Source organism: Elaeis guineensis, chromosome 1 (genome assembly GCF_000442705.2).
Source record: "Elaeis guineensis isolate ETL-2024a chromosome 1, EG11, whole genome shotgun sequence".
In the NCBI taxonomy this organism is placed as follows: Eukaryota; Viridiplantae; Streptophyta; class Magnoliopsida; order Arecales; family Arecaceae; genus Elaeis; species Elaeis guineensis.
The window spans coordinates 20048352-20066508 of NC_025993.2; the positions used below are offsets into that span (position 1 = coordinate 20048352).

General features: G+C 34.6%; 1 protein-coding gene across 1 annotated transcript; it reads right to left on the minus strand.

Moving 5' to 3' along the window:
• Positions 1 to 4868: 4868 nt before the first annotated feature.
• On the minus strand, positions 4869 to 8114 carry LOC140855338 (L-type lectin-domain containing receptor kinase IX.1-like). The gene is given in 4 exon segments (XM_073251217.1): positions 4869 to 5331; positions 5334 to 5366; positions 5369 to 5689; positions 6420 to 8114. Coding segments are annotated over 4 exon segments (2121 nt in total). The 5' UTR covers positions 8092 to 8114; the 3' UTR covers positions 4869 to 5236.
• Positions 8115 to 18157: the final 10043 nt, after the last annotated feature.

Sequence of the window (18157 nt, forward strand, 5' to 3'; positions counted from 1 at the left end):
CATTTGAAAAGTAAGATTAAGAGAATTAAAGAGTGAAACATCAAATTGATAAGAGCATCATTGAATATACTTAACAAAGAAAAAAAGAGAGAAATTAAATATAGAATTCATAGGGCTTTCAAGAGTGATATTCTTCATCATTTCCAGATCCTCTCAAGTATTCATAAAGAGAAGACAAAGCCACAAAAGAGCAATCCTTTAGCATCTTCTTCATACTTCAAAGAGTTTAATTTTCTATTTTTACTTTGTGCTAAAATTTTTGTTATTATATTTTATTTTTTTTATAATTTTTTTGGGAGAAAGAAACTTGCGATTTAGACCCATCTAATTCAAAAATTGGACATCACAGACTTTAGTTGGTGAGCCTGTAAAACTAACTGGATTGATTATAAATTCGAAAAATAATCAATCTATGATTTTGGTTAGTGATTTGGAAAAACTAACTAGATTTATTTGTGATTTTGGATAAAACAAATATGCTATAACCAAAGAGATTATAGTTAAATTTTTAGAGACTTTTTAGAGGATAGACGTAGGTACGAGACTGCATCGAACTACTATAAATTTGATTGTATTTGTATTATACCTTTTATGATTGACTTACTTATTTTACTTGTTGCTTTACATTCTTACTTTACTTTTATTACTTTAATTCCATTGCAATATAATTGCATATAACCCATAATCACTTAAATTAGCTTAATTTGAAACACATAATTATTTAGATTTAAAATTTGTTTGAAATTTTTAAAAAATCCAATTCATCCCTCCACTTAGATTGCTATCTTTTTGGGTAACAGGGGCTAGTCTCTTTTGAGCTTTATCATAGAGCTAATTGTGGTCATAGTCATCAAAGATTGAGAGAGATATTTTTATATTTTATAATTATGCATGGCATATTTTGAAAAAGAAATATATTGGTACATATATCTTATTCTTGTCAAATTAGTATGATTGAAATAAAATTTAAATTATGCTTAATCTCTCAAAGATAATAGAGATTTATTGAGTCTATAAGCTAACCCTCCTATTTTCTATTTTTTTTCTTGATCCAAAAGAGCAAATGAGACTTGGTGTGAGTAGTGAGGAGCGTAGGATTTTAGATATCATTTGCTTAATTTTGGATAGAAATAAAATTTGTTTTGAACTTTGTATATTCATCCTTATTAGCGTTTGTGAACTATTTTATCAGATAAATGTATTAGAAGATTTATTTTTTTGTACCACTATCTAAGTTTGGAATGATGGGAATATGCATAAATGAGATGACAAGCCATGCATATCGTATGGGCTTAAGCCCTAAAGGTATGCGGTTGTCTATCACATACTTGGCTAGGGCTGTCAAGTTAAGATGTGATAAAGTTTAAAATATTAGCATATCATTGATTGAATATAGGTGTGTGATTTTAGACTATTAGCTTCGAAGAATCCTAATAAGGTGATTAAATTATCTGATTATTGACATCCATAAGCTAAGTGACTTAATGCTTCTCAATTTTTTTTAAATAGTTTTGATGACTCTTGCATCTGTTTTATTAAATTATCAATAATGTTACTTTTGGTCTCTAAAAATGGTATTCGAATTAAATAACTATTTAATGTTCTCATAAATAAGTTAATTTGGATATATAATTTGTTTTGAATAATGGTTTGAAAAATTTGACTAGGTAACTTATGAAAATACTTTTATATTATTTAGTATAGCTATGATTTATTATGGCCCTGCATGTAAGGATTATATATTGATCCTATCGACTTATAATATGAGAAACTAGATTCAACACCATACCATCATTGATTAGCATAGCAGTATTTGGGCACCCTTATCTGTTATCTAACCTATGTTATTAGGTTAAGTACCTATGTCAAATGTTGAATCTAGTACTAGTTTCTAAAAAAATAAAATTTTGAAAAGAAAAAATATTATTCTCTAAAATTTCATAAGAATGAAATTTTGCTTAGTCAATAATATTATATTTGATTTATTATCTATTAACATGCTTGGACCTACTTTAAAGTGTTATGTTGCTTTTTGGGCCGGCAGCTCATTATTATTCTTTTTCTTTGTTGCTCAAATTCTAGATTTGGGAAAGCATGCTAAATTTTTTGGAGCTTTTGTAAGATCTTAATTTTTGAGGATCAAGATTGTTTTGTTATTGATTTAAAATTATCATGGAATGATTATATTTGTTATTCAGATAGTTCGTTTGGTTCATCTTGCAAGCATACAATATTTATTATGCACTCAGTTTGGGATACAATAGATTTAATGGTATCAAAGCTTCGGCTTAAAAACACTGGAGATTTTAATTAGTTAAGACAAGAATAGTGGTATAAGATTGGTTGAGACAAGAGAAGCAGTATGAGAGTTTAGCTTATAGGATCCTTAGGACTAATCATTAAGGTTGAGAGTTGGATAGAAATTAGGTTACGAGGTGTCTCTATTTGTGTACGATTTCTTATTGATAACTTTATATTATTTTGTTTGAATTTTATTGTGATGTGTGTTTTATTTTTATTGAAATCAAGAATGCAGCCCAGCTGAACTCGTAGTCGAAGAGGAAGTGACTTGATAGGAGGTTCTCGGGACAAAATTTCTTATAAATCGATTGTTGAGAACCCACGGGATCAAGAGCATTTGAATTAGAATACGAATCCTAATATTCAACAAAAAGCGGTGGTTGATTAGCCAGCTATAAGTCAGCCAATCCTGGATCAGCTAGTACTTCCATTGGGGAACTTAGCTTGGCATTAGGATCGAATGCTTGAATTAATTTTGAAAGTTGTGGGGTTGGTGCATCAACGGAGAGAGCTACCTTAGTAGTTCCTACAACTAGTGCAATGTAATCCTAGTCCAGTTGAGCATAGGAGTAAAGTTTAGGAAGATGGCTTCTCCAGCTTTTGAGAACCCCCATGAGATTGAGGGTAGGATTGATGAGATAGAAAAAGCCTGTAAAGCAAGAGAGTGCACCAACGAGGAAAATGTTAGATTTGCGGTTTTTATGCTTTATGATAAAGCTCATCATTGGTGGCAGTCTATGGAGCATATAATGACTCGTGGCTACAGGCAAGTTACTTGGCAAAAGATTCACCCCGCCTTCTATTCCGAGTATTTCCCTTCTAGCCAGCTAAGAAAATTGATTGAGGAATGATTGTGGATGAATATGAGGCTGAATTTAACAAATTATCGCGGTTCACTCTTACCCTGGTTGCGGATGATGAGTCCAGGATTAGAAGGTTTGAGGATGGATTGAAACCATATATTCGAAGGGGTCTTATTATAATGCACTCAACAAATTATGATGATATAGTAGACAAGGCTAATAACATGGAAATTAGTTGGAAGGAAACCCCAAATATAAAAGAAGAGAAGAAACAGAAAAGGGATAGAGATTTTGAGGCTCACGATGGTTAGCGCAAATAGAGTTCCAAAGGATTTATGAAATTTCGAGCAACAAAAGGTTCTCAATATTCATATGGTTTCTGTCGGGAAAAAAAAAAAAGATGTTATGAAATGAATAATTAAAAAGATGGTTTTAAATGTGCTATGTATGATCGTGACCACAAGGTCAAGAATCGTAAGCGGGTGTTTGGAGCTTATTTTAAGTATGACCAACAGGACTATAAGATAGTTGAGTGCCCTCAAAATGTTTAGGAGTCTCAATTAGTTCAGAAACCATAAAGCATTAGGCGCAGATAGCTCAAACATCTTCTTAGGAGCAATGGAAGGGGAAAGACCATGCACTGAGGGCCATATTTATATACTAATTCTACCGGATAAATAGGCATGCAGCACCATAGGATTCTAATAATCCAGTTTAGAAAATGGCAACAGTTCTATATAATGTGTTAAATAGAATATAGTAACTAGTTCATGTAATAGTTTTGAATGTGGTGACTAGAGGTTTAATCATGGTAGAGTATGCTTGAGATAAGTTAGGAGCAAGAAGTCAAAACTTTGTATAAGTTCCATTGTAAAAATTGAAAATTTGGATTTTCTTACTCTTAACGTAGAATAATTATTTGGCTAGAAATTATCGAGAGACAAAAGGAGTTATTTGAATCACAGTAGACAGTAGAAGTATGACAGTAAGGTTGTTTTGAAATTGGTTAGAAATAATAATATTGAGGGATATGATATCTAAGCCCACGACCATGGTTGAGCTAGGATGTGTACGTGCTAATTATTTGACAATTCAATATGTAAATTTTGCGAATAAAATTTTATTAAGTTGGGAGGATGTGAGGCTCAGGTTTATACTTGGCCCAAAACCCAACAAGGCCCACCCTGAAGCAGTGACCTCGTATTGCGGAACTCAGAGGGGGCACCATATGCCCTCCCTTACCAGAAGACAGGCACCCTGCCTTCTTCTTTTCCCATTACCACCCACCTGTCTCCATTGCACTTCCCTCTTCCTCCCACTCCACGTATGGCGCCCCTTTTGCCCTCTATCTTGATCTTTCTCACGCTCTCTCACTTCTCCTCTCTCTCTCTCTCTCGCATGCCTAAGTTCCCTTGGCCCTCTCCTCTCTAGTTCCCTTCCTTCAGCACCACTTCCCATGCCATGTTTCGTCTTTCCCTTTCCCACAGAGCCCCGTCATCTCTCACTCTCTCTTGCACTCTCTCATTCTCATATTTCTAATTGAATGATGGCCGTGATGTTGTACTTCTTATATTTCTTAACATTTAGTGTGTAATATACCTCTAGAAACTAAATCTTTGGCTAAAGATTTAACTAATCGATGATCGATAACCAAATATATGATAGAAATTATGTATGGTATATCTTTGGGGAAAAGAAATATCCATTGCATAACCAATATTATCATAAACAACATGACATCAAGTGCATTACAAAATAGTGATATTCACGAAGAAGTTAGAGAATTTCTTAACATGATTGATTAATTTAACATTATAGACCTTAGAGCGCTTTTGCATTAAGCACAGCCAACAGTGTTAAAGATTAATCAAGATAATGCTACAGCCATATTGAAAAGTAAATTGGGTAAAAATCTATCACAAAATTAGGAATGTCAATTGTCAAGAACAAAAATTACTTTACCAATGGGCAGCTATAGACAATCATGGGGAAGGGCACATGATGGCATTGAGAAGCAATTTCTTTACCATGTTACTGATAAACACATTAGATTAATTTGCATGTCCCATGGATAACATATCAAACCTTCTGGAAAATAAAACAGCTCAATCTTAAAAACTTGTTTCGGTTTCTTACTCACAATAACCTCTGTATGTGTTTGAGTTGGAGCTTGAAGAGTGGCTACTTATTGAAGGTCCACCAGATGATGATGATGATCCAGAGATGTAGAAATATTTGCTGGAGGAAAATATACTGCTACGACATTCTTGGTGGCAGATCAGGTAGTGAAGCATCAAATTTAAGAACATTAACTACTTGTCTCATTGATGGTCTCAAATTATAATCAGGATGGGCACACCATAACCCTACAATCATGAAGCGCTCCATTTGTTTTTCATCAAATTCTGTCTTTAACTTTTTATCCGCTGCTGTTAAACACATTTTTTTTTCATGAAGCTCCCAAACCCACTCTATCAAGTTCACCCTATCTTGCTCCTCTCTTATGTCAATTGGTTTTCTACCACATGCAATTTCTAGTATAACAACTCCAAAGCCGTATACATCGGATTCTCTGCTAGCTTTTCCTGTAAAATAGTATGATACATTTAGTTAACAAAAATTAATTTATATTTATGATTATTAATTTCAAGCTAATTAAAATAATTAATGTAGACCCAACTAAACAAGTCAACTATGATATAGACTTGACATTGTTATGATTGTGTTCCTATTGAGGCAGGCTAGCTTGGGTTTATGGATACAATGATTGTTGGAGTCGGCCTTGAGGGTGGATATTCAGTTTGCTTAATCAATGGCCTTTCCTATAGGCTGGACCAATTGACTGCTAGGTTAGACAAGCTTGACTTAGGAAAATTCCGTAACATAATTTTTTTGGGCATAAATTTGTCAGTAGGAATTTATATATGCCTAATGAACATCAGTAACAATACAAAAGTTCAGCTGAGTTTAACATGCATGTTTTCGTCAAATAGAATAGGGAAAGAAGATTAATGGTAAAAATTCTCCACAAATAGGACTATTAGATTCTTTTGCGAGCTAAAATCAAACATGGCTATTCATGCGATTGGGATACCGGTGATTGGTCTATCTTGTAGTGGAGCTGATAATGGATCGTGCACATGGAAGGAGGCCTAGACCATAGGGCTGCCTTGGGCTCTCCTTGGTCTAGGCCCAGCTACAATCAGCAATTCAGCTCTACTAGCACAAATGAAGCATCTCTATGTATAATTGTCATCAGAAAAACATTCATTCAGAGAGCCTTCAAAGTGCAGCTAGAATTATAATATTACCTACCTGTAGTAGCATATTCAGGTGCCATGTATCCCCGGGTCCCAGCCATGACCGTTGTTGGCAAGTTACTATCGTGATCCACAAGCCTTGCAAGCCCAAAATCACCAAGCTTAGCATTGAATCCTGAATCCAACATCACATTGCTTGGCTTGATGTCTCTATGGACCACACACTGCTCCCACTCTTCGTGAAGATAGAGTAGTGCCGAAGCCAAGCCAAATGCAATCTCGTACCTCTCCGGCCACGTGAGCAATCTCTCCTCGCTGTATAGATGGTAATCAAGGCTTTTGTTAGACATGTACTCGTAGACAAGTAACAAATCACCTCTTTCATGACAATAGCCAATGAGTTGCACAAGATTGCGATGCCTCAGCCTGCTAATAATCGTGACTTCAGATATATACTCCCTCTTCCCTTGCTTAGAATCTCTAGAAATCCTTTTGATTGCCACTTCTTGCTCCGTATCATGCAACACTCCCATGTAAACCTCCCCAAAACCTCCTTCCCCAAGCTTTGCCTCCTTAACAAAATTTCTGGTTGCAATCGCGAGTGCCCTATAAGAAAATTTCTTAGGGCCGCCACCTCGCTTAAATGCATTATGGATGGACAACTCAAGAGCCATCTCTTCTTCTTCTTCCATTCCACCATTAGCCCTCTTATGCCATACTACAAACAGCACTAAACCCAACACACATAGCAAGATCCCAATACCAATAGCAAGCTTCACCACCAATCTCATCTTACTCTTGTGCTTGGCTTCAAAGAATCCAATACTCGGACTAGATGCAGGACCGGGAGCAAGATATTGAGAACTTAAATCGGAGGAGTTGAAATCCCAGGAATAGATGGTATGCGTCTCGTAACGGGCCCCAGTGGCAGCTGAAAAACCAATGGCTACATTCTCAGGCAGCAATTTGCTCAAATTCGCAACATAAAACAGGCTCCAATTCCTTGGAGGATTTGAATCATTCCTGAGGAAGACGCTCAAATTTTGAGTAACAGAATTGTAACTAATGGATGCAATGAATGACCCATTCTCTCTGATGCTAGCATTCAAGTCCACTTGTGCTGTGGAATTGATGGAACCGATGTCGATGCCCACATGGTTAGCGCTTATATCGTTGGTCAAAGGGTTTTTGAAGCTATCAAATTCGACAGCCACGACCCCCGTATTCGGCTGTCCTACGAAATCATTATTTGTAAATAGTCCAAGACCTACACCAGATGAATTTGATGGAGCCTCAAAAGGGAAGGGTGAGAGGAAGAAAGCAAGCCCATCGGCACTTACGTTTTGGCCAAAGCCGTTGATTGCAAATCTGAAATTTGTTGTGAAGTTGGCAACCGTTCCTGAAGCTTTGTCCCAGAGAGAGACCGGTTTATAATATGTGGCGCTTCCGATGCTGTGGTAAAGGTTAGTGTTCACCTGGTTATTGGTCAGTTGGAGCCCGGCATCAAAGTGGGCGTTACCAGAGAAGTTTAAGTTCGATTTGTCCAGTTCATCGCCAGTGAAGTTGAACGATAGAGGGCTTGCATGGGGGATTAGTACAGATAACAACGGAAAGAGGAGAACTGGGATGTGGAGGGATCTAGAGTTGCAGGGAGCCATTGCTTGAGATGTGTAGGAAGCTTGCCAAGCTAGATTTTTGAGTGGTAGAAAAACGATGGAGCTGTCCATGGAGGTCAGTTGGGCCTTGGTCATTTGAAGAGGGCAGATGCGCTCGGAATTGAAAATTTTCTAATGTTGAAACTTGGACGGACACGATACGTTTCTGGCGTGACGGGAAATTGTTGCCTGGACATAGACCAGCACAAATCTGAGAGCGCGTGCATGGTGGATTACGCTCAATCAGGAATTGAAATACAAGGGTTAATGTGGCGTGTTATGGACCGTGGGATTAGGGTGGTCTTCTTCTTAGACGTGTTTAAAGGCTCCGAAGACTTAGAAAAAGAACTCCGAAGACTCCGAAGACTTAGAAAAAGAACTCCGAAGACTCCGTGGGATTAAGGTGGTCTTCTTAGACGTGGCGTGTTATCAACTTCAAACAGTGGAAGAAATTAAAGGCTCCGAAGACTTATTTTCGTCATTGTTTTATGTATTTCTGTGAGATTGTTTTTGAATATACGTGTTTAATATCCTGAGATGAACTGAATTTTGTGTTTTAGTTGTATTGTGTGGCAATATTGTATTGAAAATATATTTCTCATAAAATAAATGTCTATCATATTTCTTATTTTTTAATACATCTGTGATAATATCATTATTTTAGATTCGTTAGCGTATTATGGCTTATGATCCGCGGCATTCCGGTTCTCGAGACAGCAGCATTCTTACATTGCAGGAGCACCATCAATCACAGACTATTTTAGATAGCGGCGTAAGCATTCCAATCCTATTTACTATTTTTTTTTTTTTTTGAAAAGTCATATACATTATCTAATTATTATATTTTATTGCAGGAGCCCAGACACCTTCATCTACGACGATCCGATGCTGACTTCTGGAGGACAGAGGACATCCCACATAAAGTGCTAAATTATTTACGATATCTTGAATTTTATGGAGTATAGTAGCTTTCCGTGACTACATTAGAAATGCAGGTAATCGGTACCGAAGTACAATGAGTTGCTTGTAAGTTACTATGGTGATCTCAGATTTGAGAGATACTTATGCCTATATGCTTCGTGGGCTGCTCTTGACAGCAGAACGCTCCATAGGTGAGTCACTTGTTCAGTAACGATGTACTCCTACATTTCATCTGTATGTCATACCAGTGTCTCCACACTTCTTGGTTATGAGGACAACCAACCTATATGACACACAATGATCTACATTCGATAAACATCATCATCCCTTAATGACATATCATTTGATCGCAAATATATTTAAGAACTATTCGATAAATCTTTTTTTATCGATCATATATAGTTCTAAGGATTTCATCATAATACAAGAGTTCTAATAAGAAAGATGTACACCAAGTGAGAAAAATGCTAAAATAATTTTTATTCATTCATAATTCATATACAGATTAAAAAGAGCACAATTATCTAAATGATTGGCTTTAGAACATATTTCTTAATAGTTTAAAACCTCCATAGGGATGTTTCCTTACCGACTTGTAATCAGAAAAGCTTGTCATCTGTAGGTCGAATTGAAACACCGCACATTTGAGGCCATATTGCAATTTAACTTTGACATAAAAAATATGCATTTTAATAAGAGACTTCAGCTGAATCAACTAGAAGAACTGCACAATGAATCATATAAGAGTGCTAGAATTTATAAGGCTCAAACTAAAGCCTACTACTATAAATTCATTGCATGAAAAATATTCGCGCCCAATCAAAAAGTGTGGCTCTTCAATTTTATGTTGCATCTTTTTCCTAAAAAACTTTACTCATGATGGGATGGATCCTTTATCGTGACCTAGGTATATCCTCATGGAGTCATAGAACTCAGAGATCCGAAATAGGAAAACAATTTTAAGGTGAACAGCCAGCGACTAAAGCCCAGTGTGGAGGGGATCAGTGATGGAGAACAAATTAAATCATGGATCTGGTAGATTCAGTCTATGAATCATCTTGAAAATCAATATAGTCTGACAGAAAATTTTAAACTTAGGGCTTATTGGGAGGCAACCTAGTGTTTGCATGTCTTTTCGATTACCCAATTCTTTTTACTTTATTGAAGCTTAATAAGGATGACTAGACAAGTTAGGGAGAGTACATTATCAACATCCTTCAAGGCCAGATGGAGTAAAATGAAAGGCCTTTCTATAACAACAAGCACATCCAGTTCAGGTGGCATCCTTCTTTGTTGCATTTTATTGTAGTTTCTCTCTTCTTCCATTGGAGACAATAGAAATTAAGTTGGAGAGGGGGGGATAATTAATTTAATTAAGTCCTCAAGTATGGTCAAAAATAATTAATTTTATTTATCCAAAATTTATCTCAATTTGAAGTTAATTAGACACCCTTATCCATGAGTGATTAACGATTTAGATAATTTTAAAGATATTGAGGGATAAATTATTAAGAAAATCCAATGAATGGTAGGGTTTAGACCAAATCAAATTTTAGAGTGATTTCAGAACCCTCTTCCTATCTATCTTAATGAAGAATCTACTTTACGGAAGAATGGGTGGAAAGGTCGAGTTATGCAAAAGTCCCCCTTAGAATCTTCAAAAAAAAAAAATTTAGCATTGTCTCACTAAATAATCGGGCCCCCTCTCTTAAGTAAGTATTATGGTTCATATCAAAAGGTGGGGATGCCAAGAGACCTATTATAGAGTCAGTCTTATCTTATAGCTTTTTTTAAACTCGAGTTAGTAAGCTCGAAGGATGTTCTACACCTAATACCTTAAAGCCAACTGATTTGAAAGTCATTGACTAAAAGCTTGCTATAAGGGTCAGCTAGAAGGCTTAAGAGACTAAGATATTGCATTAGACTCTATTTAAAAAAAAAAAAAGAGATAAAAATAGTAAATAATAAGAGAACTAAATTGTAAGAAGATAATAAATCCAGCTCACATCAAGTTAGAGACTTAAAGAGTAGAGTGGGGAGTTGATGAAAGAAAATCTTCAAAAATTTCTATGGCTAATACTCAACCACTAATTGAGTTAAATTAGTAATCCAATAAAATATCTATTTAATAGTCTGGCTAAGTATCAGCTATCTTTAGAAATATCTAGGATAACTTTTAATTCAAGGATAAGTCAGTACACACTGCTGATTTATCTATTTTACTCGAGAATGAGCTAGCAAAAGCTTAGTTGGGAGATGTGATCAATCTAATAAATTGACATATTAATTAGCTTAATATGTGATTAATTGATCTTAATTATGATATGTGTTATGCCAATTATAAGTAATTGAGTTAGGTCACACTTAATTGGACTTAATCATATCTCAAGGTTTAAATCAATTAAAAGTGATTAAGTCCAGTTCAACGGGGAAGCCATTCGGAGGCATCAAGGCCTTTCATCGAAATTAGACTACATCTCATACCAAAAGAGCCTAATCAAGTAATCAATGGACCTCACATCTCCTCCTTGTTGGCACCATCAGCCTAGAGAAGAAACCAGGGGTGCAAGAATTAAATTGAGCAATTAATCTCTCTCATTTAGCCGGCCACACTTGCTCTTGAACACCTTGGCATGAGGACCCTTGAAAGGTAGGCTACAAGGCTCCAAATTTGGCAAAACTAGATCCTAAAGAATCATGAGAGGAGTAATTAAGGAACATAATTGGCAAAATTTAAATTGGATTTCAGATGAGGTGGGTACAAGCAATTAAAGTTGGTAACAGTGTTGGATACAACAAGAAACATCTGACACACATGGATTCTACCTAGCTTTTCTTGGTGTAGAGATCTAATTTGGCAACCATTTTTGGGCAACAAGGAGCTATCTTGGAAGGGGATCAAGGGCAGCCAACAATAGTTCAAATTGAATCCACATGCATGGGCAAAAGGAGCAAGTATGGAGTGACACAAAAGGAAGAGTCTAAGGTGCCTAGGGGACCTCTATTTGGGTGGCTAAAACCTACCTAGTTTGCAAGATCTTGTGGACCCAGGAGGGCTGAAGAAGGAAGGATACCAAGGCAATAAGGGGGGTGGCACAATTTAGAGTTAAAGGATTTGATTTGGGGTGGCAAGGACAAAGATGAAAGGAGAGGAATTCAAGATACGCAAGGCTCTTGAAAAAGGTCTATAAAAGGAGGAGGGAAGGGAAGTTCTCCTCCAAGCCCTAGCTAGCCTCCACACCACTATAGCCCTCTACTTCTCCATGCCAAAACCCCTTCTCTCTATCCCCTCTCCAAACCTCCACAAAGGCCTTCACGCCATAAACCTTCCATTTCCCATCTTCTTCCATCTAGAAACCCTAACTCTTTCTTCTCTGCATCATCATCTCCCTTTCCTCCACTTTCATCCTCCTTCTAGCTATTGCCCAAGTGCCCCCTCAGCCTTAGGATGTCAGCAAGAAGAAGCTCCATAGTTGGCTAGTCCTCCATCTTCTCGAAAAATCACTGTAATGCTTGTAACGGTAGTGTTCTTTTTTTTCTTTATCTTTTGTACCTTCTTCTTTATATGCAATAGAAGACTTGGTTTTATTTCTTCATATCTGTGTATGTCTTTTATTTATTTTGTATAAGATCACAGTCTAGAATAGCCTACAACTTCTTGGACAAGTCGTGATCTACAGATACAGTTCATGCTCTTGAGATAGCTTATTTTTAAACACGATTCCTTTTATTTTGTATACATAATCTTGACTAACCTATACTCCAAAGAGATGGGCCATGATCCAACAGGTATGAGCCATGCTCTCCCCAGATAGGCTATATCTTGGTTGGTTACATATTAATTATTTACATATTGGAAGGGTACCAACTGTCTAACAGGAAAATCGTTGAAATCTTGAGATCTTTGTCTCATACTTGAATTAATCTTTTATTAGTGCTCTATTTTACTTTACCATTGCTCATTCATTATTCTAATAATATTCTAATCAATCAATCAGTATCTATTCTTTCTCTAATCTATTCTTAATTACTGAAATGCAACTCAGCTCACAATCCTCGTGAATATAAACCTGACTTGCACTATCTACATAGTAGTAAGTTCATGATTTAATTTTGACCAACCACGATAGTGATCAATCATCTATTCAAAATCTTTAGTTTCAAAAAGTTCTATCTCTCTTATATTTTTATTGTTCCAAGCAATTCTCTAACTGAATTTAAGAACTCGCTCTTTTCATCTAAATCATTCAAAAAGAGGGAGAAAAGTTTTTAAATCTATATTATTCATAAATAGAATTCAAAAAGGGAAAAAATTATGAAATTTGAATTCAAGTTAAAATTTGAAATGGGAGGAATTGTTTTTAAATATATTATGTTTAAAGAAAAAGTAAAGTTATAAAATCTGAATTTGATGGTTGAACTTAAGCTAATTTTGAAAGCAGGACAACTCAAATCTATTTTAAAAAATTGAATGTGTGTATATTTGACTTGAGTTGATTTTGTTGATATTTTCTAGATCCTAATTCCTTCAACTTTTTGATGCTATCAAAAAGGGAGAGATGATGTTGTGTTGAGTATATGCTTGAGTTTTGATATTTCTCAAATGCATCAATGTTTAATTTAAATACATTAAAAAAATTATGCCTGAAATAATCATATATATTGAGTATATATTGTGGATGTATGCCTTCTTGAATATCATGTATAAAATGCTTGAGCATATAAATTTATGATGAATTGAAGATGAGTTGAAACTTTCATATATTGAAGTATTTATTTATTCACTTCATGATTATAATGGTAAAATTAATTGAAACACATTATGTTTTATTGTGCATAAAGTTTTATCATCATCGAAAAAGAAAAGATTATTGACCCTATGATTGATTTTGATGGTAATAAAATATTAAATAATTATGGTAGTAATCATGCATTTCAAAGATGAATGTAGAATTTTTTAGATACTTAAATTGAAGAATTAATCTATGAAAAAGATCTCCTAAAAGAAGCTAAGTCAAGATTTTTAAAGATAATTTTTTAAATTTCAGACTTAGTGGAGTCGACCCCGAGAGGTTAGGAGCCAATCCCTATAATGAAATGGACTTAAAACAGAAGAAAAATCAAGTTTAGGCAGTTCAAAAGTTGACCCCAAAAAAGAAAGTCGACTCTGACATGTTGGAAGAGACTGGCATATGCTCGAGTCGACTGACGCACAGGATGAGCCGACTCTCTTAGAGAAGACAGAAAATTATATTTTCAAGACTGCAATTTGAGTTGACTTCTGAAGAGCTAGAGTCGACCCTAAGATAATTGGAGTTGACCCTTGAGAAAATGGAGTTAATCCTAAGACAGACTGTACTAACAACTAGTTTTTTGTACTACTTTTAACGGTTACTTTTTACTTCTAACGACTATTCCAAGCCTTCCAATGGTCCAAACTTGTTCTCTAGCAACTTTCAAGCCTATTAAAAGCTAGAGAATCATTTGGAAAGTAAGATTAAGGGAATTAAAGAGTGAAACATCAAATTGATAAGAGCATCATTGAATATACTTAACAAAGGAAAAAAGAGAGAAATTAAATATAGAATTCATAGGGCTTTCAAGAGTGATATTCTTCATCATTTCCAAATCCTCTCAAGCATTCATAAAGAGAAGACAAAGCTACAAAAGAGCAATCCTTTAGCATCTTCTTCATACTTCAAAGAGTTTAATTTTCTATTTTTACTTTGTGCTGAAATTTTTGTTATTATATTTTATTTTCTTTATAATTTTTTTTGGGAGAAAGAAACTTGCGATTTAGACCCATCTAATTCAAAAATTGGACATTATAGACTTTAGTTGGTGAGCCTGTAAAACTAACTGGATTGATTATAAATTCGAAAAATAATCAATCTATGATTTTGGTTAGTGATTTGAAAAAACTAACTAGATTTATTTGTGATTCTGGATAAAACAAATATGCTATAACCAAAGAGATTATAGTTAAATTTTTAGAGACATTTTGGAGGATAGACGTAGGTATGAGATTGCACCGAACTACTACAAATTTGGTTGTATTTGTATTATACCTTTTATGATTGACTTACTTATTTTACTTCTTGCTTTACATTCTTACTTTACTTTTATTACTTTAATTCCATTGCAATATAATTGCATATAACCCACAGTCACTTAAATTAGCTTAATTTGAAACACATACTTATTTAGATTTAAGATTTGTTTGAAATTTTTAAAAAATTCAATTCACCCCTCCTCTTAGATTGCTATCTTTCTGGGCAATAGGGGCTAGTCTCTTTTGAGCTTTATCATGGAGCTAATTGTGGTCATAGTCATCAAAGATTGAGAGAGATATTTTTATATTTTATAATTATGAATGGCATGTTTTGAAAAAGAAATATATTGGTACATATATCTTATTCTTGTCAAATTAGTATGATTGAAATAAAATTTAAATTATGCTTAATCTCTCAAAGATAATAGAGATTTATTGAGTCTATAAGCTAACCCTCCTATTTTTTATTTTTTTTCTTGATCCAAAAGAGCAAATGAGACTTGGTGTGAGTAGTGAGGAGCGTAGGATTTTAGATATCATTTGCTTAATTTTGGATAGAAATAAAATTTGTTTTGAACTTTGTATATTCATCCTTATTAGTGTTTGTGAACTATTTTATCATATAAATGTATTAGAAGATTTATTTTTTTGTACCACTATCTAAGTTTGGAATGATGGGAATATGTATAAATGAGATGACAAGCCATGCATATCGTATGGGCTTAAACCCTAAAGGTATGCGGTTGTCTATCACATGCTTGGCTAGGGCTGTCAAGTTAAGATGTGATAAAGTTTAAAATATTAGCATATCATTGATTGGATATAGATGTGTGATTTTAGACTATTAGCTTCGAAGAATCCTAATAAGGTGATTAAATTATCTGATTATTGACATCCATAAGCTAAGTGACTTAATGCTTCTTAATTTTTTTAAAATAGTTTTGATGACTCTTGCATCTGTTTTATTAAATTATCAATAATGTTACTTTTGGTCTCTAAAAATGGTATTAGAATTAAATAACTATTTAATGTTCTCATAAATAAGTTAAGTTGGATATATAATTTGTTTTGAATAATGGTTTGAAAAATTTGACTAGATAACTTATGAAAATATTTTTATATTATTTAGTATAGCTATGATTTATTATGGCCCTGCATGTAAGGATTATATATTGATCCTATCGACTTATAATATGAGAAACTAGATTCAACACCGTACCGTCATTGATTAGCATAGCAGTATTTGGGCACCCTTATCTATTATCTAACCTATGCTATTAGGTTAAGTACCTATGTCAAATGTTGGATCTAGTATTAGTTTCTAAAAAAATATAATTTTGAAAAGAAAAAATATTATTCTCTAGAATTTCATAAGAATGAAATTTTGCTTAGTCAATAATATTATATTTGATTTATTATCTATTAACATGCTTGGACCTACTTTAAAGTGTTATGTTGCTTTTTGGGCCGGCAGCTCATTATTATTCTTTTTCTTTGTTGCTCAAATTCTAGATTTGGGAAAGCATGCTAGATTTTTTGGAGCTTTTGTAAGATCTTAATTTTTTAGGATCAAGATTGTTTTGTTATTGATTTAAAATTATCATGGAATGATTAGATTTGTTACTCAGATAGTTCGTTTGGTTCATCTTGTAAGCATACAACATTTATTATGCACTCTGTTTGGGATATGATAGATTTAATGGTATCGAAGCTTCGGCTTAAGAACACTGGAGATTTTAATTAGTTAAGACAAGAATAGTGGTATAAGATTGGTTGAGACAAGAGAAGCAGTATGAGAGTTTAGCTTATAGGATCCTTAGGACTAATCATTAAGGTTGAGAGTTGGATAGAAATTAGGTTATGAGGTGTCTCTATTTGTGTACGATTTCTTGTTGATAATTTTATATTATTTTGTTTGAATTTTATTGTGATGTATGTTTTATTTTTATTGAAATCAAGAATGCAGCCCTGCTGAACTCGTAGTCGAAGAGGAAGTGACTTGATAGGAGGTTTTCGGGACAAAATTTCTTATAAATCGATTGTTGAGAACCCACGGGATCAAGAGCATTTGAATTAGAATACGAATCCTAATATTCAACAAAAAGCGGTGGTGGATTAGCCAGCTATAAATCAGCCAATCCTGGATCAGCTAGTACTTCCATTGGGGAACTTAGCTTGGCATTAGGATTGAATGCTTGAATTAATTTTGAAAGTTGTGGGGTTGGTGCATCAACAGAGAGAGCTACCTTAGTAGTTCCTACAACTAGTGTAATGTAATCCTAGTCCAGTTGAGCATAGGAGTATAGTAAAGTTTAGGAAGATGGCTCCTCCAGCTTTTGAGAACCCCCATGAGATTGAGGGTAGGATTGATGAGATAGAAAAAGCCTGTAAAGCAAGAGAGTGCACCAACGAGGAAAAGGTTAGATTTACGGTTTTTATGCTTCATGATAAAGCTCATCGTTGGTGGCAGTCTATGGTGCATATAATGACTCGTGGCTACAGGCAAGTTACTTGGCAAAAGTTTCACCCCGCCTTCTATTCCGAGTATTTCCCTTCTAGCCAGCTAAGAAAATTGGAAAGAAAATTTTTTAATTTATCATATTGAGGAATGATTGTGGATGAATATGAGGCTGAATTTAACAAATTGTCCCGGTTCACTCTTACCCTGGTTGCGGATGATGAGTCCAGGATTAGAAGGTTTGAGGATGGATTGAAACCATATATTCGAAGGGGTCTTATTATAATGCACTCAACAAATTATGATGATATAGTAGACAAGGCTAATAACATGGAAATTAGTTGGAAGGAAACCCCAAATATAAAAGAAGAGAAGAAACAGAAAAGGGATAGAGATTTTGAGGCTCACGATGGTTAGCGCAAATAGAGTTTCAGAGGATCTATGAAATTTCGAGCAACAAAAGGTTCTCAATATTCATATGGTTTCTGTCGGGAAAAAAAAAAAAAGTTATGAAATGAATAATTAAAAAGATGGTTTTAAATGTGCTATGTATGATCGTGACCACAAGGTCAAGAATCGTAAGCGGGTGTTTGGAGCTTATTTTAAGTATGGCCAACAGGACTATAAGATAGTTGAGTGCCCTCAAAATGTTTAGGAGTCTCAATTAGTTCAGAAACCATAAAGCATTAGGCGCAGATAGCTCAAAC